Genomic DNA, 27,539 nt, shown 5'->3' on the forward strand with positions numbered 1-27,539 from the left:
GACATTTAGTTTTTAAAAAAAAAAACACAAAAAACTGACACCAGCCATTATCTACAGAATTAATAAAATTTACGCCTAATTTTGTTAATGTTGTGGAGGCCTGGCTGATCAGGTGGCTCAAGCCTGTTTCAAGAGGTTATCTGTGTTGTTAATAAGACCACAAAAGGAACAAAAAAAACACCTCTTATAAGAGGTGAACAAGTCTAGAAATTACAGTTTACTCAACACAGCTGAAAATAAATGTCAAATCTGATCATGGAACATCCTTTGGTTCTTGGGATGTGTATTAAAAAAAGGAATAGGTCAAAATTTCAGGTAAAGTTTATCCAACATGAACTGGAGCTTTTTGTGCAAATCTCTGTCTCATTATGGCCCTGTTACCGAAAAAGGTAGTTTTCAAACCAGAGAGAATAAACTGCCATTGAAAAAACATCTATATTTAGAAATATGTCTCAGATCTCCTTTAAAATACTCCAGGGAAACCAACTGTACTTCAATGAAAAAATTTTTAATAAAATAAAAATGTATTGGGGCTTCCCTGGTGGCGCAGTGGTTGAGAGTCCGCCTGCCGATGCAGGGGACACGGGTTCGTGCCCCGGTCCAGGAAGATCCGCCGTGGAGTGGCTGGGCACATCCCGTGAGCCATGGCCGCTGAGCCTGCACGTCCGGAGCCTGTACTCCGCAACAGGAGAGGCCACAGCCGTGAGAGGCCCGCGTACCACCAAAAAAAAAAAAAAAAAAAGTATTAATTAAAAAAAAAATACTCCAGGGGAAAAAAGCATGTGTGGAGAACTGATAAAACAACATCAGCAGGATCTTGATAATGGCCCAAGTCGGGTGGTGGGTACCTGAGCATTCATTATAATAGTGCTCTACTTTTGTGTGTATTTGAAAACTTTCATAATAGAACTTAATGCGAAAAAACATCTGCAGAACACAGACTTCAAAGTGCCAACAGAGAATCACCTTTAGCACTTTAAAAAACTAAACACTTACTGCAGACAAAGTTTCAAGAGAATTTACTAAAAATTCCTCCTTTAAAACTAAATTATTTTAAAGATTTGGTTTAAAATTTTAAATCTATTAAGGCAAAAGGTCTGAAGTATGCTGTCACTTCAAAAATGGTATGATTTAAGAGGTTAACTTAAAAAAAATTCTATTACCATGCATCAAGTGAAAATAAAAATGAAAATACTGGTAACCTCCATGGAGTTCTATTACAGTCAGGGATTGATTTAGACCCAGGCTTGGATGCTTTGAATTTTAAAGGTTTTCTCCGACTATACGTAACTGCAAGAAAGACTTTTAATTATATCTGCTTGATGGAAAAAGTGTACGTATATTAACATTTCGCCCAAATAATTTCTAAAAATGAACATATTACACAAGGTTCAAAATATTCAGTGACAAATTATTTTATTATTTTAATAAATACAGTTTCCTGTGTTTAGAAGGGACAAATGTTGTTAGCAAGTTTTTTTTTATGCAGGGATCAATAAACATTTAAAACACACATAAAATTAAAGCAGTGAGACATGATTTTGCTACTAAGACTGTTTACTTTCTACGGAAATAAACTAAAAGAGATGGAAACAACCCAATGTCCAACAGAAGACAATGGGTTACACAGACTACGTACACACGTGCAGTGAAATCCTGACTACTAAAGATGATGGTGAAGAAGTGTGTGTATGAACGTGGAATGTGGTTCACAATGATGAAAAAAAGTTAAAATGACAGAGTGCACAGGACACTTGGATCTTGTTTTTTTTTTTTTTTAAAGATCTTATCCATGGTTGTGTCTGGGCATGATCTGGATCATTTTAGTTTTAGTCTTTTTCACTTACATATAATTTTAGCTATTTCTGTAATAAGCATGGATACTTTTGTCCTGTGAATGGAACAAATAAATACTTCACTTGGGTGTAGATGTCCAGACAGATGAACAGGCAATGAGAACTTACCTTCACATTTTCATGAATAGACTGAAGTTGTGCAGCTAAAGCTACAAATGTTTGATAAATTTTCTGCATAGCCATTGACAAATCTATAAAAGAAAATCATATTATCACACAAATATGTATACGACACAATCGATATTATTTTTCTATTACTTGAGTCCAATTTTTGGTACAGTTAATGTATAGGATGAATAAACTACACCAATACTTCCATGGATGAGAGAAGACAGCAGAACAGACTGAGAGAAGGATTCCTCCATCAGTAATCTGGGGGGCGGGGTGGGTGGGTGGGGTGCCCTAGGACATCTGCCATTACATCATAATAATTCATAACAAAGCATTTTATATTTATAGGAAATAAAGAGCTAATCGAGGACTTTTAAGGAAATTGTCTTATGGCAGTTTAAGACAACTACTAGTAATAATCTAGAATATCGACTATATAACAGCTTAAGCTCTCTAACTGAAAAAACAGTGCTATTAAAAAAATAATTACCACGGAAAGCATGTTACCTTGAGGGGTGATGTGTGAATTGTTCGCTTGGGTGGCAAGATGGTTTTCCAGTTCTTCAATCTGTTGTCTGTACTGCTGGAGCTGCACCTCAAACTGCTGAACCAGGATTCTGAAGTAGCTATACAATAACATTTACCAAGTCAGATCAGTTTTAAAACACTGTTTCCTTTATATTCAAAATTCCAACAAAAATATGCCCGTTTATTTAAGTAGGGCCTTTGAATTAGTCTGATGAAATAATGTATCTTTAAGTGACAGAGATATTATTGAAATAAAAACCCAAACTTGTAAGTTATCAAGGTATGAAAAATAGATACACAGCCTTACTCCAATCATGAAAAAATACCAATTAAGGGATAATCTACAAAATAATTTAATACTCTTCAAAAATGTCAAGGTCATCAAAGAAAAGGAAAGACTGAATAAATGTTACGGATTGGAAGTGACTAAGGAGAAATAACAACTAAATCCAGTGTGAAAAGAACCCTAGAACAGAAAAAGTGCATTAGTGGAAAAGACAGTAAGTTCTGTATTTTGGTTAATATAGTACCAATGTTAATCCTGTTCTTGATAATTATACTATGATTATGTAATATGTTAACAGTAAGGGAAGCAGGTAAGGGATATAAAAAAATTCTTTGTACTACCATTTCTCCAACTTTTCTGTACGTCTAAAATTCAAAAGAAAAAGTTCAAAAAAAACCCGTGCAATTGTCAACTAGATTTTACAGCCAAATACTTACAGTTCTTATGTTTATAATCTGAAATACTATTGATATTTATAATCTGAAAACACTACAGTGTGCTACAGAAAGAGTATGTAATTATAATCACTATTCTGATAAATTTAACGAGAGAATGCTAGAAAGATAAAAAGGGACCTTGACTAGCACAAAACGCAGTCTGAACACAACTCCACAAGAAATGGGGAACTGTGAATGCTTTTCACAGCGGAAAATCACACAGTTCAACCCATCTCAAAATTATCTCTGATGGCAGCATGAAGAACAAGACAGCAGAATAAAATACTGAGGAAGTCCAGCGAAGGAGCTCATCCCATGCTAATCCGAATAAGGTATCAGGAGTATCACTGTTATTGTCCATTTCCTGATTTTGATCACTGTACTATGGTTACGTAAGAGAGTATCCTTATGTTTAAGAAATACACTCTAAAGTACTCAAGCATTAACGGGTATCATGTCTGCAAACAACCCTAACTGTCCAGGGGGAAAATGTATTTACACATATGGAGAGCAAGGAACGAAACTGCAGTAGAAATGTTAACATGCAGGGAATCTGGATGGAAGATACATGAGAATTCTTTGTTTCATTCTTGAAACTTTTTTTGTAAATCTGAAATTATAATAAAAAGAAAAAACAAAACAAAAGGGTGAGGGGCCAGGAGTCAACCAGACCCCTACCGCGCAGAAGCTCAGGACTCTCCTCTTCATGCCGCAGGCTCCTCATTTCTAAGACTGGAATGTGACAGCTGTGGAGGGTTTGTGGGAAAGCAGATACAGCAGGTGAAGGGCCAAGCGCGCTGTGCGGCATATGGCAAGCATTTGAGAATATTAGCTATTACTCTCTCGCACGACACAGGCAAGACATATACCACATGCATGGAAACCACATGAATATACAAGCTGGGTACAGGTGGGTTTTTCAGGTTCACTTATCTACACTTCGTAATTTTTCTTCCTGAAGATTTATCATGTATGCAAATAAAAGCTATGGAAATACATGAAAGAGTTAAACTATACTTAGTATGCCCTGTTTAAGGAAGGGGCTATCATAAAGTATTCTTTAATTGAAAGCCCTTATGGGTATAAATATGTTTCTACTATCTGCACAATGTAATCCAGTAGAATAGACCCTGTAAGTAACATGAAGTGCAACTGCATAACAGTGGGTAAAAGCTCAGACCTTAGCCTTCACTTACCCTTCAATAAAATGGGGATGATATACCCTCTGAGCTATTATGAGAATTAAATTTAAAAATCCACATAAGGTGCCCAGACTTGCTACAAAGTAAACTAAAAATCCCTACCCTGCATACTGTTTTTACTGTTCTGCTTTTTTAAAGAGAGAAACATTTGTTTAACTTACTCAGCAGGAGCTGTATTCTCATGTTGGAGTCCAGGTGGTGTTTTCTGGGTTCTTAAAGCTATTTCAGCATTTTTTAACTCCTGATATAATAGAGGTTAAGAAAAAGAAAAAGCCAATTAAAAGTTAAGCTAAAAATACCAACTACCTCTGGACTGAAACTTCGACAACGCCATTCCTGGAGCTTCATATGCTGTGAGAACTTATGGATGAAGCCGCTTTACAAGGTGCTAAAACCTCCTTCCAGGCAAGACAAACTACACTTTTAACAAACAAGCAAAATTTATGCTCTGTTTTAAGAAACCATGGATTCCTGTAGGATTTGTAAAGTCAATTCATCCACAGTTAAAGACGCTGTTACTATTTTAAAATCTGTAATAATACAACTATAGAAAACACTACTTAAAAAAAGCAAGGTAGTAGTAATAACCCTGAGGTTGATGACAGCAGCAGTTAACATTCTGGGTACTTACTTACTGTGTACCAAGCCCTGTGCTACAGGCTCCCCTTCTATTATCATGGTCACTCCTCAGTAACAACTCTATAAAGTGGGTGACGAAGTTACAGACATTAAGTAATTTGCCCAAGGCCACATAGCTGGAAGACCTGAGACCTGAGTCTAGGGGCCCAATTTTGTATGCCTCACACACTTAACCTCCCTTCCACTCCTCTGCAGTGCCACTCTTATCTTCCAGCCAATGGTTTTTCAAGACTCATAATGCGTCTAACCCACTTACACTCCACATTCCTATCATTTCATTGCTTCTGCAACGTCTATTTCAACGTCTATTTAAGTTTCCCTTACTTAAAAAGAAGTCTCTTATCCTAACTTTATGTCCCCTGCAGCAACTTCCTACCCTCATTTTACTGCCCAGCTGTGAAGTCTCTAACGGTCTCTAACTGTCCCTTCCACCTCCGTGTTACCCTCCACCTCAGCCTTCCGTCCTGTGACTCTGGACACGGGTCCAGAGCCTGGACTGCCCAGCGCTGAGCCGCGCCTGGGTCTCACTGGCGGGGCCCCCTCCCGTAACGCTTAACGGCCTGCGGGTCCTCCAACATGCCCTCTTCCTGCCTCCGCGCCTTCCCCGTCACCCTGCCCCTTCCTCGCGGCCTGGGAACCACCGCCGCAGCTCTGGAGGCTCAACTCTTGAGTGTGCCACTACCGCTCCATCCTGCTCCGGAGGGGGGGCTGGAAGCGCCCACTGAGCCCTCTGCACTCCGTCACACCTTGTCCCTGGAACACTTACGTGAGTGCTTTAGCTCACTCTCCCTAGGATACTGTAAGCGTTTTGATCCCAAACGCCAGAGGAAGTGCTCTGCACATAACAGATGCTTAAAAAAGGTTCTCTGAATTTGTGGATTCAGCAATATAACTTCAATGAACCACGCGGCACCTGCCCTGCCCATAGAAAACATTAACCACGCAACTTATCTGAACTCTCAAGTGATGTCCCCCAAACGGGGCATGTGAAAGACTTTGCTTCCATAAGGTTCTGGTCTTCACAACCTCAACGCTGCTCCTTACCTCAGAATTGCTTTTATTTCCCAGAAAGGCTTTCTTTGAACAAAAGGTTTTGGATTTAGTAAGATGGATAACTCCTTCACTAAGGGAGTCAGAATGTTTCTGTTTTCAACTGGCAATTCACGAGACTGTGGGTAGAGCACGAATCCCTGTGTATTTGAAATAAGAGAAACCACAGAGCAAACCCCTTTGAGTTCTCATATAAACTTTCCTCAACGCAACTCAGAAGCCATTTTCCCTCAAGGGAACTCTCGACTCCCACCCTCTTCTCTCTCAGTCTTTGAGCACTTCACTGACCCCACGGGGCTTTAGTACTTTGGAGTTCTCCTTTTGTCTCTGAAAGACAAGTCTGGTTATGTGACAAGTGCCTCACAAGTGCCTGTGGATGGAATCACCCAGTGTGAGAGTTACAACGGTTCCCATTCTTGTGTTCATTTTTCTCCCTTGAGTTTGCCTCCTCTATTACTTTGATAAAGACCTTGTGCATATAATTTCATAAAAATTTCACACATGAAATTTAGAATTTCCTATAATGTTTAATCAGAGTCAAAACACTCTCCACAGTCTAAAGGCTTAAGTAACATTCCGTTCCTCCTAGGAAATTCTGATATCTGAAATATCTGATGATAAGGGAAGAATAAGTGGGAAGGAAACATGGGGGAATACTTTATTCATATTTAACCAAAGCATTGGTAAGTGACCAGGAAACGTGAAAGCAGACAATAAAGCCTTTGAATCCTCTTTAAGTATCATAGTTTAGATTAGCTTTTTCTGGTAACACATTTATTAAAAATGTCACAAAGTATTCTCCAATAGTTGACTTAAAGACACATAAGCAGGTACAAACTTCCAGTTACAAAATACTAAGTCCTGGGGATACAACCTACAGCCTGGTGACAACAGGTAACAACACTACACTGTAGATCTGAAAGTTGCTAAGACTGTAGATCTTAAAAGTTCTCATCTGAAGAGGAAAAAAAATTGTAACTATTTGTGCTGATGGGTATTAATTAGACTTCTTGTGGTCATCATCTCACAACACACACAAACACTGAATCATGTTGTACACCTAAAATAATGTTATATGTCAATTACAGTTCAATAAAAAGACACAAAGCACTTAAAAAATTTTTACTTAAAATATTATCACTTAATTTATGACGAGCACGGCACTCTGATAAACCCATTAAAAAGGCATATCACAGAAAGTTCATTAACAGATCAGGGAAAACTTTAGGGAAAGATTTCTAGATTGCCACGATCAGATCAAGTATACTGTATAACTGTGAAATATAAAACAAGTAAATCATCTATCATCATTCTTCCCCACTGATGTAAAGAAGATATTTTACGTTATATATTATACCACTGGGACAAGAAGCAAGTAGACATTAGTGACAGAAGGTATTAGCCTCATTACCATTTTTATTAACTAAGACCTAACGAAACTAGCAAGCCGCTGGAACTTAATATCTATAAAGCATGATATAATTTATATTTAACCACTGACAGATTAAAAAATGTGTTTTTCCCTCTTGTATAATATAATAATTTAGGCAGTAGGCACGCTTGTGAAACAAAGCAGTCGGAGCATACGCTTAGAGCTGGATCACCAGGGTCTGAATCTATGCTCTTAGAAACAGAGCTCTCCTGTTTTCTTGTTTGAGGTAATAACAGTACCTACCTCATAGGGCTGTTGTGAAAAATCACTAGGTTAATATATCTGAATTGCTTAGAATACTGCCTCATACATAGTAAGCACTCAATAAAACCCAGTACCTATTAGTATAGTAATTTAAAAGTATATGCGCTGTTGTACGGTTTTCTTACAGCATGTCGGTATGAAACTTCATAATTTTAAAAAGACCTATTTCTATTTGAAAAACAAACAAAAATCCTACAATAAAATGACAGTTTACCTGAGCAGTTTCTATTTTCAATTTGTCAATATTGAGAGTGTTCCTCTGTAATCCACTGGCAGCCAATGACAAAAGCTGCTTCAGAGCTTTAATATCTTCCTGCACTTTAAGCATTGCTTTTGAAGACATTCTACTAATTTCTTCTTGGACTTGTTTTTGTTCCTTCACAAATTTCCTAAAAAAATAAATAAAACTCAGTTTCCAAAAAATTACACCTTTGGTTTTAATACAGAAAACAAAGTAGGCTGGTGAGATAGTTTTAAGTCCAAGTGTTTTAAGAAGCGACTATTAAAAATTCACCTACAGTTCACAGAATGGCAGTTACAGAATCTTAATCCCTTTATTTATTTAATTCCATTGTTCTGCGTTCTCCCTGATTTCTACAAGCACCACAATGCTCCCCAAGTTACAACACTTAGGAGGAGGAGAGGGCCCCCCCGAAACACCTCCCAGCACTCCGGTCTGATTCATCTACTGATGACATCCCACACACTCACTGCAGGTTGTCCACGTCCTGGCAGATGACAGAAGGTAGAGTCTCATCCTTCAGTGCTTTACTATCCCTAAGAAAGATGCCACAGGCGCATTAATACCAGAGATCATAAAAAGCTGACGGCTAGCTGTACATCTTCTTTGGAGAAGTGTCTCTTTAGGTCTTCCATACCTATAGCTGAGTCACTGTGTTGTACAGAAATTAACACAACATTGTAAAGCAATTGTGCTCTAATAAAGATGTCAGAAAAAAAAAGCTGACAGCTGAGTTCCACAACAGTATGTGTTAAGATACAAGAAAACAGAGCAAATACTCCCCGTTTACAGTCTTCCTGGATGATTTTGAAGTTCTTTATAAAGAACAATAAACTTCATGATCTACAAGATAACTAACAATTCATCTGACATGGAGGTTTCTTTTCTAAGGAGATTGGCATCTATTATAAGTACACGTAGATGCGTTTGACTAAATGTTCAAGAACAAAACAAGAAAATACTACAGACGGGATGAAATATTAATCTAAGTTCCTCCAGCTCAAAAATTCCATGACTGACTTTTCATTCAGTTCAAAAATATTACAGCATTCACTAAAGGAAGTCTGAAAAACTTCTCACAATGAGTTGCTCACAATATTTTACAACATCAATCTGTTCTTCAACAAAATAAGACCTAGGAGTAGCTTAAAGGATTGATGACTATTCAAGGAAGGCAGGAATAAATGTAACTGGGCTGTAATGGCGGGAGCCGCAGATCTGTACAACTTCGGGGACATAACCCTGGGCAAACGGCAGGCTCTCGCTGCTTCCCCCTTTACGTAACAAATACACACAAGATGTTTGGGAGGCGGGAGCTTCATCATTTACTTACAAATGTTTTATTTAATGTAATAGAAATTATGTGAGAATACGATTGGCAAGAAAATAATGATCTTCAAATGTATATATGACGTACATGGAGGCTATTCTCCCTCTTCAACATCAGTGAATGGTGCTGGGACAGTAATTTATATATAAAATAAACAGTATATATACATTTTTAATTTGTATATATAAATAAAAAGTGCTCCAAGAGTAAAGCTCCATGAGTTGTTCAACATTTACTAAGTTAAAAAGACACATACATATATTTGTGTTTATTTATATTATTTGGGGAAAAGCCAACTATTTCCTAGAAATCAGTGGTTATAAATTTTCTTAAAGATCTGACCTTCCATAATCTCTCCAGAGCCTATGCTTATTATTTTATTTTTGACAAAAACTTTAAAAGAATTTTTCTTCTAAATACCTATAAGGTTCCATTTACTTCCAACCATACATTGGCCTATAGTTTAATAAGTAAAACTCTTTAATTAAAATATTTTAAAAGTCAAATTGTAAACTTACTCTGGTCTTGTTCCTGTTTTATCACCTAGAAAATTCAAGAAGCTTCGTGTAAAAATAGGTTATTTATCAATGTATTCCAAATACAAATTTTAAGTTAACACAAACTAAGGTATAAATAAAAATTGTTAAGGATTTCTTAGAATGCCTCTTGAACAGCAGGTGATGTCACGACTTGTCACAAACTCTAAACACAGCATGTTACAGACATGTTTATGTACACATAAACACAGTTATGTAGCTGATTTGCATCTATTTCTTTCAAGGGCAAGAATCTTCCTTTTTCAACTATCTTCCCTGAAAAATCTTCTTGCCTAGGAGTTTAACTCCTGAGAGCTTTATCTGACACTTTTTAAGGCCCTCGTAACAGGCTGCTTCACCTGAGAAAAAAAAATAAGTTGCTAAAACATCTAAGGCTATTTTTTGAATTATGGAGTTACTACAAAGAAAATTAAGTAAAAACAAGAGACAGGACCTTATGTTTAAAACTTTTCATTCAAAGAGAAATAAATCCAAATTTTCTAAGATTAAAAGGATTTTACCAACTTTTAGGATAGTAATTCACTCTTTAAAACAAGTATCTCCTACAACAAAACCCATGTCCAATTTTTGAAATCCCTATACAGATACAGGACACTGAATATTTTACAACTTCATGCATCATGCCATTCTAAGCTCTTCCAAGCGGTCAGTGCAGTGTGTACGCACGCGCTCCAGCCGAACATGCTTTCATCAGAAACAGAATAGGTGTTGCAAAACAAACAACAAGCAGATCACACACACAGAACCAACAACCACAAAAAAACTGCAAAATGAATTTGGGTTGGAAAAAAATTTTTAAAGCATATTAGGCATGCCAAGAGCACAGCAAGAAGGGCATTTTCATACTGGCTGGTGAGTAAATAAAGTGGTAAAACCTTTCTGGAAAGCAATTTCACAACATATGCCAAGAGACTCCAAAATGTCCCTCCCTATAAGCCAATGATTCAATTTCTAGGTATCTGCCCTAAGGAAATAACCAAAATATGAACAAAATTTATAATAAAAGCACACAGCATCTTCTGTGTGCCTGGCTCTCCTAAGGTTTTACAAACAGCAATCCCCAAACCAACCCCATGAAGCAGGGACTGTTATTTCCCCTACTTTACAAAGCACCGAGATAGCCTGAATAAGCTCACAGAGCCTGTGAACAGTAAGCCAGGACCTGCAGCCAGCAAACCAGCTACAGAGCCGACACTTAACTACCATATACTATGTTGCCTCTCTCTACAAGGATACCCAATACGGTGATGCTTCCCAGAGCGAAGATCTGCAAACAAACACTAACCTCAGGATGGTGGCTGACTGCACGATGACACACCCATTCATAAAACTGACATTAAGCAGCATTAAAATATTTGTAAAGAATTACGGACACTGACTAAAACTTGTGATATATTACACGAGAAAGAACAGGTTACAAAACATGTACACGGTCCCGATTTTTAAAATGCATATTAAAACACGCATTACGATAGTTACATAAGACATGTGCACGTACAAATCTGTCTACAAAAATAAAATCTTAAATGCACAACACACACAAAATTTGTGAACTATAATGCAAACTTAAAAATAATACCTTTACTATTGAACATTTAACTAACAATGTTCCAGACATAAGAATTTAAGTTCCGTAAACAGGACTGTTAGAACGTGAAATTAAGAGTAACATTACTTACTCTTTTTATCCGATGAGCTGCTAAAATCTATACCTCCAAGGCCTTCGCTGCCAGCAGCTGAAGTAGCTGCTGCAGTTCCCAGAGACAGACCTAAAGCATTTGGTCCAAGTCCTACAAACAAGCCAGATGCCACTCATGAAGTTCCTCAGTCTTTATAATGATTTCCCCACTGACCAAAGCACTCAAATACATTTAAGTTGGATCCCAGATTATTTTCATTCTTGATTTAGACAAATAGTAAGATACAAGTCTAGAGCATGCTTTGGACAAAGACTGATAATCTCGCTTGGATTCAATGGTATATGTAGTTTGAATGATGTGATTTTATTTATTAAAACGGCCAGAATATATCTGTTCATGGATATTTGTGGATACTCGATTTTATTTGTTGTTTTTAAACCCTCTCTATCAAAGCAGTTTTAGTTTGCATATTTTCAGGTGAATACATCTTGTCTTCCAATCATGCTTTGGAATTCTATACTTTTAAAATAATGTAGTACTGGATGTGTTAATTAACTCGATGGGGGGGAAACAATGTATACAGTCAAATCTTTATGTTGTACACTTTAAATATCTCACAATTTTATTTGTCAATCACACCTCAACAAAGCTGGGGGAAAATAAAAAGAATAAATAAATAAAATAAAATAAATAAATAAAATAAGCAAAATTTCAAAGATCCTGCACTGGTCAATCACATAAGTCCATGCATTCTCAAGCTGACACAATTGTTTTCTTTTTAGACAAGATGCTATTTACTTTAAAAACAGGAAATAGCAGGATATACTGGATAAGAGCATGGGATAAATGAAAACTGGATTTAAATCCTGAGAATGTGTTAAAAAACACAGCTGAATGAATGCTATGAATTTTTAAAAAATCAGTGGCACGTTTAGGTTAACATAACCATAAAGTAAGCATTGAATATTGTGTCAAAGAGCCTAAGAAAAATCAGAACAGACCTAAAAACTTAATAACAAGACACAAAAACTACCCTCTAACTCTTGTTTCTATTATTTTTGTGTTTTGCTCCCATGGGAATCTTTGGGAAAGATGTTTATTTATCCTGCAAAGAAATGTACGTTATAGTCAACTAATGATTTGGTTATTAGAAGACACCTACAAAATTGACTATAATAAAATCATTTAATACTTGTTTTTAATGTCCTGACTTCAAAGCACTCTAACACCCTTTCCTAACACCTATAACAGAAAGTCATTCCCAGAACCCGGCTTATGAGGTCAAGTTGTGCCACAATGAATTTAGAGGCTAAACGATTCAAGACTATCCAACTGCCGTTTATTAAAAAGACAAATTTCTCTATAGAATGGTTTACTGACTCCGGAAACAGGCTCTTTCTTGCCTCCTTACCTAGTCAGTCAATGCTGAGAAAATGCATTTCTAAAATATGGCAATCATGTATGAACAACTTTATTTTATAATTCAGTTTTTACACTAAAAGGAAAACATAAAGGTTCAAGAGACCACGTGATCTGCTCAAAAGACCAAAACAAAGACAGTAAATTTAAACATGAATATTTACTCTTCTGGAGAGTAAATATCACAGTTACCTGATGCTGCCGTGCTTGTGCTTTGGAAAAGCGGCCCTCCCAAGCCCGTCAAGGCTCCCCCTAAAGAGAGGCCTGCTGGTGCAGTGGTGGCTGCAGCTGCCGTCCCACTCAGGCTGCTCAGAGTGAATCCTGTGGACGCTAGAAACAGTGAACCCGTAAGCCCCCAAGAGCGCGAGCATCAGAGAAAACACAAGACACCTTCTTAAAAACTGACGTCACGAAAAACCTGGCTCTTGAGAAAAACCACTCACTAAAGCTAACATTATACATACTTAAGAACAGAAAGAAATAGTACCTTTAAAGCAAAAACCAGTGACAGGAATAAGGGCTTTGGTTAATACCAGCATGGTATCAGGTAAGTGACTCCAGACAGTAATAGAGTTTTCAACCCAGGCTACCAACTCCACACTCAAAACCGGATGAATCCTAAGCCAAGCAAGGTTTATGCAAACTCTTTACCCTTCCCTGTCACCAAAGTGCGCCTTGAAAACAACGCAGACATCAATAGTTTCACGTGTGCCCTCTCACCCGCTCCCCTGCTTTGCTCTGTAAAGAGACCAACTTCCAAGAGGGCCTCTGCTGCTTTAACGCTCAAGGCTGATCTTCACAAACCAGTAATTCAGTAGATAAACACTGCTGAATGACTGAAATAAAAATTCTCCCAAACTGAAGTTATCTTTACCAAAGGTGGATACCTACATTCACTGACCGAGTGAAATAAGAACTCAACCAGAAAATGCCACCCTTCCCCGACACGCCTCACCTGCAGGAGTCGACGTCAGAGCGGACGAGAGCGTGAGACCGCCAGCCGAGGCAGACGTGATGGGCAGCGCAAACGGTGTGGCGGACGCCGCGGGTTTACTGAAGCCTAAGCTGAAGCCTGCCGTGGACGCAGAGGTGGTGGCCGCTGGGCCTGTAAAAAAGTATCCCAGCTTGCCGTAGCTGCATGTGTATTATACAGGTGTCAATCAGGAGCCTAGAAGTCTACTTTTCATAGATGGAACAAAGGTATATGGACTTATATACGTATGAGAGAGAAAAACCATTCACCAAATCAGGGTGCATACTAAAGATGAAAATCCAATCTATGTGGCAATACTGAAACTCAATTTCAGCCCTACCTCTAAATATACCTAAAACGGCACTTCCCCTTCCTTTCCTTTATACTCAACAGAAAACAGTCCTTCTTCTCCAAGACTATTTAAAACATCTTCTCTGCTGCTTGAAATCCTCCCCCGCTGCTTCCGTGTCTGTCAGTGCCCTCCAGTCCCTTCTGTCCATCTCCCTCCTCGGTTCACCTCTTTTTATTTTTTTAATTTATTTACTTATTTTTGGCTGCACTGGGTCTTCGTTGCTGCGTGCGGGCTTTCTCTAGTTGCAGCGAGCGGGGGCTACTCATCGTTCTGGTGCATGGTCTTCTCATTGCGGTGGCTTCTCTTGCTGTGGAGCATGGGCTCTAGGCGCACTGGCTTCAGTAATTGTGGCACGTGGGCTCATTAGTTGTGGCGCATGGGCTTAGTTGCTCCGCGGCATGTGGGATCTTCCCGGACCAGGGCTCAAACCCGTGTCCGCAGCACTGGCAGGTGGATTCTTAACCACTGCGCCACCGGAGAAGCCCTCGCCTCTTTTTTTAAATTGAAGTATAGCTGATTTACAGTGATTCAGCTGTACAGCAAAGTGATTCAGTTTTATACACACACACACACACACACATTCTTTTTCAGGTTCTTTTCCATTATAGGTTATTACAAGATGTTGAATCTAGTTACCTGTGCTATACAGCAGGTCCTCGCTGTCTATCTGCTTTACACGTACTAGTTGTGTATCTCTGTCCACTTCTTAAATGCTCCTCCCGATGGCTCCATTCTTGCTCCCTCACTTCCTGAAACATCTCACCCACTTTCAGAATCTCACTATAGGTTCATGGGTCTAACTAAATCTACATCTACCTGAGTCTCCAAAGGCTATAGCTCTACCTGGATGTCCCTCTGGACCCCTACACATCTCCCTATAAAAAATTTCCTGAATCCCCCAGGGTCCACGTGGTTGCTCAAGCCAGAAATCATAATCATCCTTGGCACTCCCTCGCTCCCCTGTATTCTACCAGTACAAGTCCTGTCAACCCTACTTCAGAGATATCCCTGGATTACAAACATCCTCAAAAACCTTAGTTCAGGCCATCTCTCTCTCAAGAACTATTACAATAACCTCCACGATCAGTCTCCTCCAACCTCTAATCTACTCTTGAAATTATCTCAGTTACTTTAAAAAAGAACAAAATAATATGCTGGCGATTCCCCCGACTTAAGGTTCCCACTAAGTCTATACATTAGTCTTTAAAATAGATTCTAAAGGCTTGGTACCCAAAACCCTTTCCTATGTGGTCCTAACCCGCTCCGCCAATCTCCTCTTCCTACCATGCCTACCCTCAGAATCCTAAACTCCAAGAGCAAAGTACCTTTCCTGTTTCCCTGGATCCTCTGACGACTGGCCTCTGCGCTCTCCCTCCTGCCTGGAACAGTGCTTTCTGCCCCGCCAATCAACAACTCCTCTCCTCCTCCTCAGCCTTCCTAGTGCCTTTCATGCGTCTCTTAGAGCGCATGTCAGATGACACAAGAACCCATCGCCTGGCCTGCCTGCTCCCTTTGCCTCACAACAGGCTGAAGGTCTTGCTCAGGCACCCAGCGGCCCCTGACCTCATCAGGGTCCTCCACCACCTTCCGCTGATACTCAATGATCAAGGCATTGTGTAGACTCCCGGCCACAGCCAGGAACTAGTAGTTACGCTAAGTTACTAAACGGAGAAATTATGAATGACCTGCATTTTGGCTTCTCCTGAAGGCACTCAGAGAAAAGAAGTCAGAAACTATGCTTCTGGATCGTCCTTGCCACAAGTGGAAGTCCCTGCCAGAGTAACGTGCTGTGAAACACGCACAGGCTCTAAAATCTCAGGACAGGGTCCAACTGCTCGCCCTTGTAACCAGTCCTGTCCGAAACTTTGGTGGCAGACAGACGTGCTTTCTGTTGATAACATGTAAGCGGCATCTAAGTGAAGAAAGTTCACCAATCTTTAATTTATTTCAATTTTAAGTTTACATTTAATTAAATTAAGTCACTTTAATTGCAGTTCCTCACTGTCCTCTCGTCCTTTCACGTCATTTCCTGGCATCCAGGTCAAGGTGCCGTCACCCTGGTTACCCACATTCCCTGCAGCATATCACGATAGAGAACCACGATATTTTTGAGCTGGAAGGGAATTCAAAACCTTTTTATTACAATACCCTCATCTGACATATAACTAAAACCTGCCAGATATGACCATCTAAGGCCTCACAATTATTCAGAGGTACAACCAGCGCTTAATTCCAAGACTTCTGGCCTGAAGTTTGGTTATTTTTTCACTAAAAGGGCTTAAATGACTGAAAACTATAAATGTGACATAAATTTTGACAGAAAAAGCCAATTCCGTATTAAATTTTTTTTCTGAACTAAAAAAGGATTACATAATCATCGATTTTTTAAAAAATAGTCAAATACTGAAAGGTTCTTTGAAAAGTCAGTATCTGTGATCTATATTCAGTTCCTTATATGTTTCTTCTATAGCCCAGCTCTGTGAGAGATTAGGGGAGAGTAGAAAAGCCACAGATCTGGGACCTTCCCTCGAAACTTCCTGCTCGGAGTTAATCCTGTAGTTACAGCTGTTGCTATTCCTGGGGACAAAAAGAGAAATAAACTTTAACCACCGGTGGCAGATGGCATTCTTCTGGCCTGTAACAGGGCAAGGCTTGGACTCACCCTCAGGGAGTGATGACACTGCTGCTAAGACTAACGCGCATCACAGTATCTTCCACCACGACCACTGCCTAATACAGCGCTCCTTCTACAGCACTGGTTCTCGTATCGTAGGCTGTGTATAATTTGATCAATTAGCAATTAAGAGTTGTAAAATGCAAACGACTATGGCCTATAACAAAATCCGGCAAGGAGGAAAAAAAGCTAGTCCAAACCAAACACCGGCACTGTCTCAAGAGGCACACTGGCTGGTCTCACGTTTACGCCTGCAGTTCTTCCACGGCCTCTGTGTAGCTGTGAAATTGCTGCAGTCAAGGCTGGCAGCTCAATGCAAAAGGTGGTTACATAGACCAAGAGACTCTGAGGGCAGAGAATAGAGGTAAATAAGGAAGTAAACTTTTAAAATGGTGGATCCAGTGAAGCATATTTCTGGCTTATAATAACAAAATATCTGTATTTTTTTATTAAATATCAGAAATAAAGTACATGCACAGACTCTAGACAATGCTATACTTTTTTTTTTTAATTTTTGGCTGTGTTGGGTCTTTGTTTCTGTGCGAGGGCTTTCTCTAGTTGCGGCAAGCGGGGGCCATTCTTCATCGCGGTGCGCGGGCCTTTCACTGTCTCGGCCTCTCTTGTTGCGGGGCACAGGCTCCAGACACGCAGGCTCAGTAGTTGTGGCTCACAGGCCTAGTTGCTCCGCAGCATGTGGGATCTTCCCAGACCAGGGTTCGAACCCGTGTCCCCTGCATTGGCAGGCAGATTCTCAACCACTGCACCACCAGGGAAGCCCAAATATCTGTATTTTTTTAAAAAACTTTTTATTATTGAAATGCCCACCAGAAACCTTTACCTCCTGCCCTTTTCCCAGTGCAACAATTGTTTTAATAATAATAAAATCTGAAACATCTCTTAGGTATGTAAATTATAATGTTATAGCAAAATAGGAGGGCCGCCCTGGTGGCGCAGTGGTTGAGAGTCCGCCTGCCGATGCAGGGGACACGGGTTCGTGCCCCGGTCCGGGAAGATCCCACATGCCGCGGAGCGGCTGGGCCCGTGAGCCATGGCCGCTGAGCCTGCGCGTCCGGAGCCTGTGCTCCGCAACGGGAGAGGCCACAGCAGTGAGAGGCCCGCATACCGAAAAAAAAAAAAAAAAAATAGGAAGCTGACTGTCCCATATGCTAAATTAATTAATGTCCAAATTGTAAACTTGACTCAATCTTCACCAAGATAAAACACTGCATTACATAATCTAACATAAACTTGAATTACTTTAATTCATTACTTTTAAATAGATTTATTTCCTTTAATTCTTAAATGTACGTGTGTGTTGTCCTTCCTTACACTGAAGTAAGTCACAGCTAATGGCTGGCCCTATCTCTGACCCTTGATCCCACATCCCTGTCTGCATTTTCATCTCAGTATTTACCATTTTTTAGGTCTACCACCAGTGACGATCCTTGTAAAGGGAGGAGACACAGGACAGAAACTGCAAAGAATGAATACCCCAAACCCACTCCCTGAGAATCTGACAACCCTCCTTACCTGTGTTCGTTCCTCCTAGAGTGAACCCAGTGGCAGGTTTAGATCCAAAGAGCCCGGCTCCGAAACCAGCAGAAGGAGCAGGTGCTGTCACTGGAGCTGCCGTGCTCCCGAGGCTCCCAAGACTGAGCCCCACAGAAGGGCTGCTTTTTCATAGAAAACACAAAATAAAGTCTACTAGAGCCAATACTTATTTAAGGGAAACGCAAGTTAGCTCTTCGAGGTTAATTATTTCTCCATTTAAGCACCTCACACATCTCCACAGGATACAAAAGTAATCACAACTCCCCTTCAACCAACCACGTTCAAATATTTTTCTGTTCTCTATAAAAATAAATCCACATACAAAATTATTCTTAAAAAATGCAACACCAGTCTTCAAGAAAAGCAGAATCTATAGCATTTAGGATTTCAGATGCCAAGGAATCATAAACAAGATCACATATATCCTGCTTTCACCAGTTTTTGTTTGAAAGCTAGCGTATTTTAAAACAGCCATTGGAAATCCTACAAATATGGATCATCTTCCTTCTGAACTATGTATGTACAATTCACACTGCTAAGCTCACTTGTTCTTCCCCGACTGCTAACATAAAGACATGCCCAGAAATACGAACGTTACTCGAAGCTGTCCCCACCACCTCTCTGTTGCTGTATCGCCAGCCCTGGGGGTGGGGATGAGGGACAAGAATAGACATACCCTGGCACCAGGAAGCTGCAAAGCAAAGCTACCCTCTAAAAAGACTGTGTAAGATCAGCAGAAACCCTCTTCAGAGGTTCTGAAAGCTTAAAAAAGAGCAGCTGATAATAACAAGTGATGTGAACAAAGTTTACAGCTTTTCAACTGTTCTTAGCAAGCTGCTAAGGCTCCAATTTGCTATCTATAAATGGCAGAACAAATTATGAAAACAAGCCAAAAAATCTTGACAATTTGACACTTCAAAAATTATGTCGGAGAGTTAAGAGAGATTACAACATGTATAACATAATGGGAAATCCCGTTCATGCTACATACGTATCTTTATTACTTCTCTCCCTGGCCTTCCACATAGGCGTAAACACCATGGCGGAACTGCATGTCAGTTTTTCAAAAAAGCTTCAAAGCCTGCGGCACTTCAATGGAAGGGGCAGGCAGTACTGCTCTGGCCAGGCTCCGGTACCAGCTCTCCCACGTGCTGGTACTTGTATGACATAATGTTTCTGGGCCTCTATCTCCTCGTCAGCAAAATGGGAATAACAGTACCCACTTAAGATTTTTTGTAAAGATTTAGAGATTACGAAGGGCAAATTAACTTCACTCAATAAATGCTGTTGCTACTGTTATCATAAGGAGCACTTATAAATTCAACTAAACATATCATGTACAAGGTTCTACGCCAGTTAATCACTGTGAGGGCAACGGAGAGGGAGGAGTTTTCAAGGAAGGAGAACTTGAAATCAGTCATCAACACTGAGCAGGAAAAAGGAGAGGGTGCACCCAAATTGTGTCTTTCCCTATTAGCACGTGTGTACATGCCCCTCTGCGTATATAAGCACAGGGGGCTGGCAGAGCAGGGCTGCAAGGTCTCACCCAGAATTAAAGCACAACTGAACCAAAACGTATTTTTAAGAAACATTTTGTTGGCAAATTATGAAGAATCAAATTAAGGAAATGTTTATTATGCTACCCTTCCTCCCAAACAAGTCAGTAATCCCATGTTTTTACTGCTATTCCATAAATACACAAAAGATATACAGTGAAAGTATGTATTTTTAAGACAATTAAAGTATTTAAAATTTCTTGACAATCTAAGATAAGTAAAGATACAATGAAGTGTTTCACAAGTTCATAAAGTTGAAAACATTACCAAAGAAAATATATCAAAGTAAAATCTTACTTTACCAGAGAAGCAAAGGAGAAATTTCTGTGGCAGAAATATTCACTTAAACAAAAAGCTACCTCAGACCTAACCAATTATTGCCTCAACGAATATATCTGCCAATTCCTCAACAAGGACATGATGTAGAAAAGCCAGCAGACCCTGCCAGATGAAGAATGGAATCTTGCCTTAGCGCGGACTTGGGAGCTAACCTAACCTAGGTGCATTTACCAAAAGAATGTTAGGCCTCCAAACCAGTACTCCAATGGGCAGGTGTTAGACCGTCTCTCCTTTTATTAATTTCCCAAGCCTTTCTACAGCATGTATACATTTTTCTAGTTTATTGCTAATAATTCATTTACTCAATCATTCAACAAGTATTTATAAAAGCCCTGCCAGGCACTGTCACAGGGACTCGGACTGGCAGATGAGACTCAGGCCCTGCCCTCAGGAAGTTTCCAACCAGAGAAAGAGATTTATCAATCATTCATGCATTCAACAAATACATATTGAGCTCCACTGTGTCTCCTGGAAAACTAGCATGAAAAGATCTCCACCATCATGGAGCGTAAAGAAGTCAACAAAAAATGTAAGGAACTGAAACAACTGTGATAAATGCTATGGTACAGGGTAAGGGATGGAAACCTCTCTACACTGACAGGTCAGAAAAGGCTTCCCTCCGATGTAAGCACCGGAGTCCCACAAGCAGGCATCAGCTCAGCACAAGAGGTGGTAGGGCAATTCCAGGCAGAGGGAACTGCCCTAAAGTGGGAAGGGGTTTGGCCTTCACCTGAGGAACTGAGAAAAAGCCCAAGTTGTGTTTTTGAAACTAAGATCAGGACCCAGGAGATGAGCAAAAAATCAATTTAATAGCTCACAACCAGCATTTTAAAAAAAGGAAACGGAACAGAATAGAAAATATCAGGTCAAAAAAAAAGAAAATATCAAAGTGCATAGAAAATATCAAAGAGTAAGGGTAGTATCTTTCGCTGAAACTGTATCAGTTACTTATCTGTATGCCTGTAGATATTATTTTCTTTTACAGTTGGGTCTGGATCACTGAATTGGAGCAAACAAAAATGAGAAGATGGGCTCAGGATGTCTGAAGAGGTTCCAGACTGGGCCTTGCAGACCATGGTAAGGTTTATTTTTACTTCATTCCAAGGATAGTGGAAAATCATTGAAGGGAGGCAATGGGAATTTTTTTTTTTTAATCTGGCTACAACATTGTTAAAAAAAAAAAAAAAAAGAAGTTGATGTAAAAGCAGCTGAGACAGCAACTGGGATTCCAGAGAACTAATCAAAGTAGGAGGTGATGGGAGCAGTTTTCATCTAACAGGAGAAGGTTACTGGTTGAGAAGCTGGCAGGAGTCATTAAGTATTACGATCTTTCATGTAAGCTTCAGGAGAGCAGGACTTATTTATCTTACCACCTAAAGGGGAGCCTACTACTTAGGAATGCGTTCAACAAACATTTGTTCCACGAATGACAAGAGCCTGCAACAGGGTGGTGGCCCTGGAAATGAAGCAAATGGCAAGTAAAGCATTAAAATGATCAGGCCTTACTGATTAAGTGCACAGACTGACAGCATAGGAGCTATTAAGGAGAACTCCAGATTTCTGACTTCACTGTGTAGTCTTTGCCCACCCTACCCCCTCCCATACAGACAAAATGAAGGGATTCTGCCTTGTTGATCTACCAGCTTCGGGAGCTATCCTGTAACTCATTCTAGGCACACTATTTGATTTAACGATCTCCATTTTTATCTTCAAAAGTTTGAGCTCTAAAGAGCAAACCTCGCATCATTAAAATGATCTTTATTTTAATTGCCTCTTTCTGGACGTCTGCTGGCCAAATTGTTATCACTTGAAGAGGTGAGGTAGCAGGCTGCACAAAGACGATGACTATGGCGCCTACATTTCACAATTTAAGTAAAAGACAATGAGAGTCAGCACAATATCCTCACCTGTGATATACTAATTTGCACATACTGTTCAAAACTACCACCGAAAAGTGCTGTTAAAAAGTATTTGAAACAAAAAAAACAAGAGGACAGATAGGGCCCCATAAGGCACAAAAGGTTTGAAAGCGCGTTTAAAATAACCACGAAATCATTAATGTCCCAAAACGTATACCCTGCAATGGCGTCTCAATTATCGGGGAGAAATTTGTCTTTGTCCCCCTTACAATTTCCTATTAAGTCTCTTTTTCTAAAAAGAGCTTAGATCCGACAACCTTAGCTCCATTCATCCCTGCGACATTCACCGGGCGCCGGGATAGGCCCAGAGAAGCGGAGAAACCGCGGCCGGGCCTCCGCGTGGAAGCCGGCGCCCCCCGCCCCAGCCGCCCGCGACCCCCAGGCCACCCGCCCCAGCCCCGCCGGGAAGGAGGCCGCTCGCGGTTACCTAGACGCCGCGGTCCCGAAGGAGAAACCGCCTCCCGTGCCACTCCCGCTGGCGGCCACGGTGGAGGAGCCCAGCGTGCTGCTCCCGAAGGAGAACCCCGCGGACATGGCTGCGGGCTCCGCGCTGCTGGCAAGCTAATGGCTCGGCTCGCCGCTCCCGCCTCAAGGCCCAAGCGGGCCAGGCAGCATCGCTCCCACCCAGCCGCGACCCTGCGCGAACGTGGAGCCCGGCGGACGCGAAGATCGGCCCAACGGTGTGGAGATGGCGCAGCGCAAGTATACTGCGGTTGCCCGCACGCACCTCCGGAAGCGCGACCGTCACGCAAGGGCCGCTGGGAGTGAGCTGGGCCGGCGGCCACGCAGGGGCCGCTGGGAGGGGGAGGAAGGGGAGGGGAGGGGAGGGAGGAAGGGGAGGGGAGGGGAGGAAGGGGAGGGGAGGGGAGGAAGGGGAGGGGAGGGGAGGAAGGGGAGGGGAGGGAGGGGAGGAAGGGGAGGGGAGGAAGGGGAGGGGAGGGGAGGAAGGGGAGGGAGGGGAGGGGAGGAAGGGGAGGGGAGGGGAGGAAGGGGAGGGGAGGGGAGGAAGGGGAGGGGACGGGGGAGGGGAGGAAGGGGAGGGGACGGAGGAAGGGGAGGGGAGGAGGGAGGGGAGGGGAGGGGAAGGGGAGGGGGAAGGGGAGGGGGAAGGGGAGGGGAGGGGAGGGGGGAGGGGAGGGGAGGGGAGGGGGGAGGGGGGGAGGGGAGGGGAGGGGAGGGGGGAGGGGGGGAGGGGAGGGGAGGGGGGAGGGGAGGGGAGGGGAGGGGGAAGGGGAGGGGAGGGGGAAGGGGAGGGGAGGGGAGGGGGAGGGGAGGGGAGGGGGAAGGGGAGGGGAGGGGAGGAAGGGGAGGCGAGGGGGGAGGGGAGGGGAGGGGGCGGTGCCTGGAGATCCTGATGGGACCGTGTCTCTCTTGGTTCTTCCTGTTTTGGCATCTGTGCTGACGTAACCTTTGCATTATGGCTGCTTAATCTCAGTTATTGCTTATATCCTTGCCTCCTGCCAGGGAGGTTGCACAGACTAGACGGGATAAGAAAAGTACAGAAGCAAGAACGATGTAAGGGTTCTGTGAGCAACCCTTAAACATAAGGAAAATGGGGCTTTAAAGAGGAGAGTCCCTCTGACGGGAGGATGAGGAAAGGCTTGCAGGCGGTGGTGAGTTCGAGGTGCTGCCTTCACAATGTGGATGCTTATTTTCCCATCAGGGGCTGTTACATGACTCTCGCAGAGGGTTTTCCTACCTGCGATTTCTTCCAATAAGATACGTCTTATAAGCAACCACCGTATTTGCTTTCCTAAAACAATTCACACCAGGACACTGCCTTGATCAGAAACCGTGGGACTTCCCGTGTGGCGCTCAGAGTCTTACACATTACAGATCTTTCTAACCTGACGTCTCACAGCTCACCTTAATGCAGCACTTTCTCCTGCATTGATCTTGGGCATTGCCAACTGCTATGGACTGAACTGTGTCCCTCCAAAATCCACATGTTGAAACCCTAACCCCCCAATGCGATGGTATTTGGTGATGGAGCCTTTGGGAGGTAGTAAGGTTTAGATGAGGTCATGAGGGTGAGACCCTCATGATAGGATTAGTTCCCTAACAGTAAGAGACACCGGAGAACTCACTTTCTCTGCCTCTGAAGACACATCCAAAAGGCAGCCTTCTGTAAACCAGGAAGAGAGCCCATGAATACCTTGATCTTGAACTTAGCTTCCTGAACTGTGAGAAATGAATTTCTGTTGTTTAAGCACCCAGTCTGTGGTATTTTATTATTGCAGCTTGAGCAGACTAATACACCATCTACCATCTCTGTATATAATTTAAAAATTAAATGCATTTCAAATATTATGGCAGTCACTGTGGGAATGATAAAAAAGAAAAGGGACATATTTGAACTATTGTATAAAGAAAAAGTTCATAGTGATTAAACAGGAAGAGAAAAAATATTGTGGGGTTTTTGAGCTTCAGTGGTCTAGAGAATGCTATTATCAGTGATGAGTATAGGATGGTCACTAAGAGAAGTGGGGATATAAAATCAAAGGGTACTTTTGACTTGGAAACAAAAAAAAAAGATCCAGATGATTTTTGTAAAAAGGTAGAAAGTGGCAACCTATGTGTTAATTCCATTGCATATTCTTTCCAAAACTTTTGAAGAATACCAACATAAAATTAGTAAGAGCAAAATTCCTGGCACTTAAATGCATATATGTTAATTACCAACACATGTAAGATTAGCTGGATGGAAAGAGCATGTAAATATGTAGTAGGGATGAATATAAGACGTTCATAATAGGTGAAACTGGGTGTGGGGTATATAGGACCTCTCTTTGTAAAAACTCTGTAAATCTAAAACAGTTCTAAAAATAAGTTTATAAAAGAAAATAGTGGGAAAATCACTCAGAGATGAGACTTTGGAGGGGAGCCACTCAAATTGACAAACTATTTCTTAAACTTTATTTTAAAAAAATTTTAGTACAGTATTTCTGTCTTGTATCTGTCAGAGTAGTTTAAGTTATTACTGCAGAAACCCCAAAATCCCACACAGAGGCGCACTGCAGAAATGGAAACTGGAATATTTGATAAACAGTATTACAATCTACCACATGCCTCTAGAGGCACCAAATGTGAGACTGGACCTCAAAGAGGCTTTGTAATCTTATATGCCTTCTTCTGTTTGTCCTATTAGCAAAAAGAAAAGAAATTCTCACCCATATGCTCTACAGGAATAAAATTCCAAAGAAAGCAGTTTCTGTAAGCCCAATTGTTTGTTTATTCAATTGAAAACTTCACAGTAACGTGGCAATAACGTAAACTTCATGCCTGTGTAAGATAAAACCCCTTGCAGCCAGGAAAAACCATGGAGCACTGGAATTTGGCTTTACCTTCCTTTCCTGACAAGAGTAACATCCTATTCCAAAGCATGTTTCCAAATACTCTTACTGGGCATTATGGGACCTGAACCCATGTATCAGTTCTATGTGAATTGCTTCTTTCTGAGGATGAAGCAAGTGATTTGAATTCTAAATTCGATAGCAAGCCATTTTGCTTCCCCTTATTTTTTATATTGTGAAAATTCTGTTAAGAAACCCCATCTTTTGCTGATTTACTGGCTGTATGATGACATTGTTAATGTTATAATCAAGCTGAATTATCTGAAAGGCAATAGTACTGTAAAAAATTCTAGGGGGTTTCCCTGGTGGCGCAGTGGTTGAGAGTCCGCCTGCCGATGCAGGGGACGCGGGTTCGTGCCCCGGTCTGGGAGGATCCCACATGCCGCGGAGCAGCTGGGCCCGTAAGCCATGGCCGCTGAGCCTGGGCGTCCGGAACCTGTGCTCCACAGCGGGAGAGGCCACAACAGTGAGAGGCCCGTGTACTGCAAAAAAAAAAAGAAAGAAAGAAACAAACTGGAGAGGGTGGTACCTTCTTCAGGCAATGAGGCAGTCTGGAGGTCCCAGAGGATGGGTGAAGGGTTAACTAATTGACTGAGTGCCCGAGGGAGAAAGAGGGGGCCTTCATACATCAGTGATGCCAGATTATAATGGAGCTAGCCAAGTAAGACCCGATTCCCAGGGAGCAGAGGCAGGAGCTAGCAAGCAAATGGGGGGAAAGTGAGATGAGCCTGTAGCTCCTAAAAATCAGATTGTTCTAAAACCCAAGAATGACCGGTCCTTCTCTACGAACTCAAGCTCCTACTGAGGAGAGGGTAAAGGATAGCTGACAAAGCAGGCTTGGAGGGCAGCCGTGGAGAAAAAGAAAGTTGCTGCCCACTTCACCCCTGAAGAGCCCAGGGTTCAATAAAGTGGTTACACAGAGTAGGGCACGACCGGCCACTGTATAGACCAAAGTTGAGACCGGGTACAAATGGACAGAAAGAGCAGACACATATGCCCCTGGGGTAAATCACCAAGATTCACTTATCTAAAGGATTCAGAGAGAAGGTCACACAGTTAGGAAAAGCAGAAAAATTACAAATAACTTTCAAGACAGAATAAGGGGCAAGCTTCCAAACCCTCATATCCTGAGAGAGTGAGGTTCACATTGACCTGGAAACATTATACTAGGTCTCAACTTCAGCATGAGACTGAAGCAGCCCTGTACGTGGCCTAAACTGGAGGTATGCACTTGGCTGGGCCTCCTCAATCACAGGTTATAGAATACCAAATATGATCACTGGAATACAGTATGCAGTGCACTCAGTTAAGAACGCTTGATACACACGTACACACAACTGTTATTTATAGAATTTATTAAGGCCAGCTGCTATGCTTAACGGATTTGGGTTCATTATTTCACTTAACCGAAACAAATAACTCCATGGAGGGGATAAAGGTAAGCATTGCTATTTACAGAAAAGAAAACCATGAGTTGGAGAAGTTAAATAATTTTACTAGATTCACAGTTAATAAGGGGCAGATAGGAGATCTGAATTCAAACAGCTTTGATTCCAGAAAGAATTCTGAGCATAGGCTTCAGCTTCTGCAGTAATCCACCTAAAAATAAAAGCTGAGAAATGCAGCCAATTCTTGCTCTTTTAATGATTTATTTCTATTTAAGAAACATCCAGATTAGGAAGTGTGATTGCTTTCATAATATCCCATTCGACGGTAAGCAGTAAATATAATTATAAAAGCATTAACATTTAATTTTAAAATATGAAATGTTTTCTCACATGACAATCATAGCATCAGACATCTCTTGTGTATTTTATAGGGGAACTCAGT

At 41.2% G+C, this 27,539-nt stretch overlaps 1 protein-coding gene across 7 annotated transcripts in view; it reads right to left on the bottom strand.

Annotated features, from left to right (window-relative positions):
* The window catches only part of NUP58 (nucleoporin 58), a 47,421-nt gene extending 24,308 nt beyond the window's left edge, over positions 1–23,113 (bottom strand). For 4 of the 7 annotated variants that reach the window (XM_089899720.1, XM_089899717.1, XM_089899718.1 and 1 more), the window contains exons 1-11: positions 22,784–23,113; positions 18,522–18,664; positions 13,948–14,097; positions 13,185–13,322; positions 11,613–11,723; positions 9,895–9,919; positions 8,517–8,582; positions 8,020–8,194; positions 4,582–4,661; positions 2,475–2,593; positions 1,965–2,047 (exon numbers count right to left, since the gene is read on the bottom strand). In XM_089899720.1, coding sequence (XP_089755846.1) covers positions 1,965–2,047; positions 2,475–2,593; positions 4,582–4,661; positions 8,020–8,194; positions 8,517–8,582; positions 9,895–9,919; positions 11,613–11,723; positions 13,185–13,322; positions 13,948–14,097; positions 18,522–18,664; positions 22,784–22,890 — 1,197 coding nt within the window. In that variant the 5' untranslated portion in view covers positions 22,891–23,113. The remainder of the gene's footprint in view (positions 1–1,964; positions 2,048–2,474; positions 2,594–4,581; positions 4,662–8,019; positions 8,195–8,516; positions 8,583–9,894; positions 9,920–11,612; positions 11,724–13,184; positions 13,323–13,947; positions 14,098–18,521; positions 18,665–22,783) is intronic. The other 3 variants (XM_089899715.1, XM_089899716.1, XM_089899719.1) reach the window with 3 other exon arrangements.
* Between the last annotated feature and the right edge of the window lie 4,426 nt (positions 23,114–27,539).

This window comes from Delphinapterus leucas, chromosome 18, assembly GCF_059928025.1.
Source record: "Delphinapterus leucas isolate spDelLeu-1000000601 "Yukka" chromosome 18, BTC_Dleu_Yukka2, whole genome shotgun sequence".
NCBI classification, from domain to species: domain Eukaryota; kingdom Metazoa; phylum Chordata; class Mammalia; order Artiodactyla; family Monodontidae; genus Delphinapterus; species Delphinapterus leucas.